The 3,320-nt window shown below is 32.0% G+C and overlaps 1 protein-coding gene across 1 annotated transcript; it reads right to left on the bottom strand.

Annotated features, from left to right (window-relative positions):
- Positions 1 to 1,849: 1,849 nt before the first annotated feature.
- Positions 1,850 to 2,728, bottom strand: LOC123200121 (transmembrane protein 230-like). The gene is made up of 2 exons (XM_044615253.1): positions 2,378 to 2,728; positions 1,850 to 2,277 (listed from the first exon to the last, which is right to left on the bottom strand). Exons 1-2 carry the CDS (start codon positions 2,565 to 2,567, stop codon positions 2,156 to 2,158), a joined length of 312 nt encoding a protein of 103 aa, XP_044471188.1. The 5' UTR covers positions 2,568 to 2,728; the 3' UTR covers positions 1,850 to 2,155.
- Positions 2,729 to 3,320: the final 592 nt, after the last annotated feature.

Genomic DNA, 3,320 nt, shown 5'->3' with positions numbered 1-3,320 from the left:
GCCCTTGACGTTGCATAGGGTAATGGATGTACCCCAACCGATGACAAGTTTGGGGATTAAAGTGTGCACATATTGCGCTTCATTGAGTGTCTCACCTTGAATCGGAGTTTGGACTTCTAGGATAAGGAGACAATATGCTTCCACACATGCTTGACCACACAACTATTTTTTAACTACATTTATTGATGTGTATATCACTATATGTATATGTTGTATTCATTTATATGTACATCTATATATATATATATATATATATATATATATATATATAATAATAATAATAATACTATGTGTATCTAATTTGAGTATACAAATTAGTACATATTTATATATGTCATCACATGATTAAATATTGTTTTATTCTTAATTTAAAATCACTTAATCACATAATGATACATATCAAATATATGCATATTTGTATACTCAAAATGGTCTCACATAGATTTATTGATATGTATGTATTTGTTTTATTAGTTTATTCATTTATATGTATATGTTTTATACGTTCAATCGCTTATATATTGCGCTTGAACTACTTGAATGACAGTAAATGTATTACTTTTAAACCCTGCCAACAATGTTAACAATAGGGATTAATGCCAGCATTCGAATATGATTCAAATATATTTTAATGGAATTGACCATCTTTAAACAATACAAACATTGACCATCACTAAGAAATCAGTAATATAACAAGCACATAAATAACATAAACAATAATATCATTAAAACCACAATATAAAAATAACATAAAATGAAAATAAGAGGGTCAAATCACTACACACTGTGTGGTTAACTCTAGCCCTTACCTCTTCTAGCAAAACGTAATGGTGCAGAACTAGGAATCAGATTTAGTCTCGTATGGCCAAGTTGCTGACATAGACTACAAAGGAATTTTATTGATGTTCAATGGCATCAAATTCCTCATGCGCCCTCACCTGACTATCCGGTCCTTTTAAGTAACCTCAATAACAACTTGTTTTTGTAACACAAACACATCTCAAAAGGCTGGAGCTGGTGGTTTCATAAAAGGAGCCATAAGAAACATGCTCTCAGTATTTAATTATCCTATCACATTCCCTATTATAACCAAGCTAGCGTCCAGGGCTACAAACTTGCTAAGTTATCAAATAAAAATGCTTGGTCCAACAGTATTATCATGGCGAAGGGCAACAAAATCTGAATGACTTGAGGAACTTTCTACAACAACAAAGAGAATTACTTGAAAACCAATTACAATGATCACTGACCCTCTCAACGAGGTATAAAGAACACCAAACGCTACTTAAAAAAGCTGATTTACAAAAGGTATTAATCATACCAATTTATTGCACTCTTACTTCCTCCTAGCATCAACAATATTTTCAAACAATCAATAGGCTAAAAAATCGATAAAGGCAATCTCAAACTGAACCACTCAACCTCTTTCCCATGTATCCTAAATCCCTTTTTTTCCCCTCAGAATTACAACACCTTAAAATTATGAATTTGAAAATATAAGATTCTAACTCCTAACCACCTCAGGAACTCTAATTCCATGTGCCTCTAGAAAATACTAAGCATAGGAATATCTCTCTCTCTCTCTACTCTTTGATACCATAATTTGCTATAATAATTTTAACATACAATTACAAGACTCCTAAATCATGAAACTTAATTAGTTCATTTCAATGCATCACAGCCTGCCTTTGAGTTATTAATAAGAGTTTGACAGGATAAAGAAAATTATATGTCACACTAAAAGAATTCTCAACAAACAGTACATTGGAATGTGAACTGATATTTCTAGTAACTCAATCACCATACCCACAATACCGTGTATAGAGAAAACACAATATCCACAACTAAATAGAGAAATCCTTTGTTCATTACTTAGCAATTAACATACATAATATTTTATTCAAATCAACAACATTTCTTACAACGCAATCAGAAACCCATAAAAGGGTGCATAGAGAAAACAAAAAATCACCATATCGCCAAAAAAGTTGTAACTCATCAGAAAACCCACAAAAGACTACAAAAAGAAAACGAATAATCCCTATATTGCTACATTAAACAGGATAAAGAGTCCATTTTTCATATAGAGGAGGAAGAAGAAATAGTACAAGTTGGATTATATGAAGATCTGTACAAGAGTAGCAGAGGTATGAGGCTACACAGAGGGTATGTTGGCGAAAGAAAATCCTTTGTATCCCTTGTAAGCATAATATGCAATTCTCGTGTAATAAAATCCCGGAATAAACAAGATCGATCCAAGAATTGCAAAGAAAAGCCCTGATAATTCCATATAATAATAATAATAATAAATCAGAAAACCCAAATACAAATACAATATATAAATTAATAAATAAATTGGAAGTAAGTGAATTGTTACCATGAGCTCTGTCACCGCCAACTCTGTTGTAAGACATCAAACTTCCACAAATGATCCCGAAAGTTCCGAAAACGAGAAGAGAAACAGCCAAGGCGATTTCTTTGATGGGGGGTCGATTATTCACCGCGTACGAACTCTCCATCATAATGTCCTCGTCTGATATCGAAAACGCATGGTCTACGTACGCCATTTTTTCCCGATTTGGTGCACGATCAAACCACAGATTTAGAGCGAAGGTGGATGAGTTTTGGTTTGGCTACCCGGGGAATAAAGATGAAAGCTAAAAGACTTCTCAAAATACTCTTTCACGTTTACCCCTTGAAAAAGTCGTCATTATCCCCTTTGAAATTCTATTTATTATTCACCCTCTAATAAAGTTTTCAAAAGTCTTCGCGACAAGGGGACATGTATTACCTTTTCAAAAACCATGGGTAAGTAAGTCTTTCTCGTCTTTCAAGGGTACGTTATTAATGAAATTAACCTTTTTTTTCTTTTTTTAAAGAGGAGAATAAGAAATAATAATAATAATAATAATACAATCTTAAATGAAGTGACATTTACTCCTTTGTTGATCTTGGAAAACACATTTCCTGTTGTCAATGTTGTTGCTTAAAGTAATTTTTACTTTTCAAAATGGATTTAAGAAAAAGGATAATTGTTACTATGAATTAAAAAAAAAAAAAGGGATAATTGTCACTATTTCATACCTTCTGATGGGGACCCAAGCCATTCCACTTGAGGAAGGAAAGTAAGGGTAAAAGATGTCGATGGGAGGTTAGGTAAAAGAAGTGAATAAAAAGAAAAGTGTTGTTAATGATATGAAAAACTCATAATAAAAGAGTGATAAAATGAAAAATATTGAAGATAATAAAGAATAAACTAAAGTAGAGATGATGACATAATATATGATATAACAGTTGAGAATGATATGTCAAAACAATAT

This window comes from Mangifera indica, chromosome 17, assembly GCF_011075055.1.
Source record: "Mangifera indica cultivar Alphonso chromosome 17, CATAS_Mindica_2.1, whole genome shotgun sequence".
Classification (NCBI taxonomy): Eukaryota; Viridiplantae; Streptophyta; class Magnoliopsida; order Sapindales; family Anacardiaceae; genus Mangifera; species Mangifera indica.
This window is presented reverse-complemented; position numbering and strand designations above follow the sequence as displayed.

What these genes read in the sequence shown, in the direction of transcription:
- LOC123200121 (XM_044615253.1), bottom strand. Translation starts at nt 2,567, where the DNA reads ATGGCGTACGTAGACCATGCGTTTTCGATATCAGACGAGGACATTATG. An exon ending in TGGCGGTGACAGAGCTCATG is followed by an intron (nt 2,278 to 2,377) that starts GTAACAATTCAC and finishes TGGAATTATCAG; the next exon opens with GGCTTTTCTTTGCAATTCTT.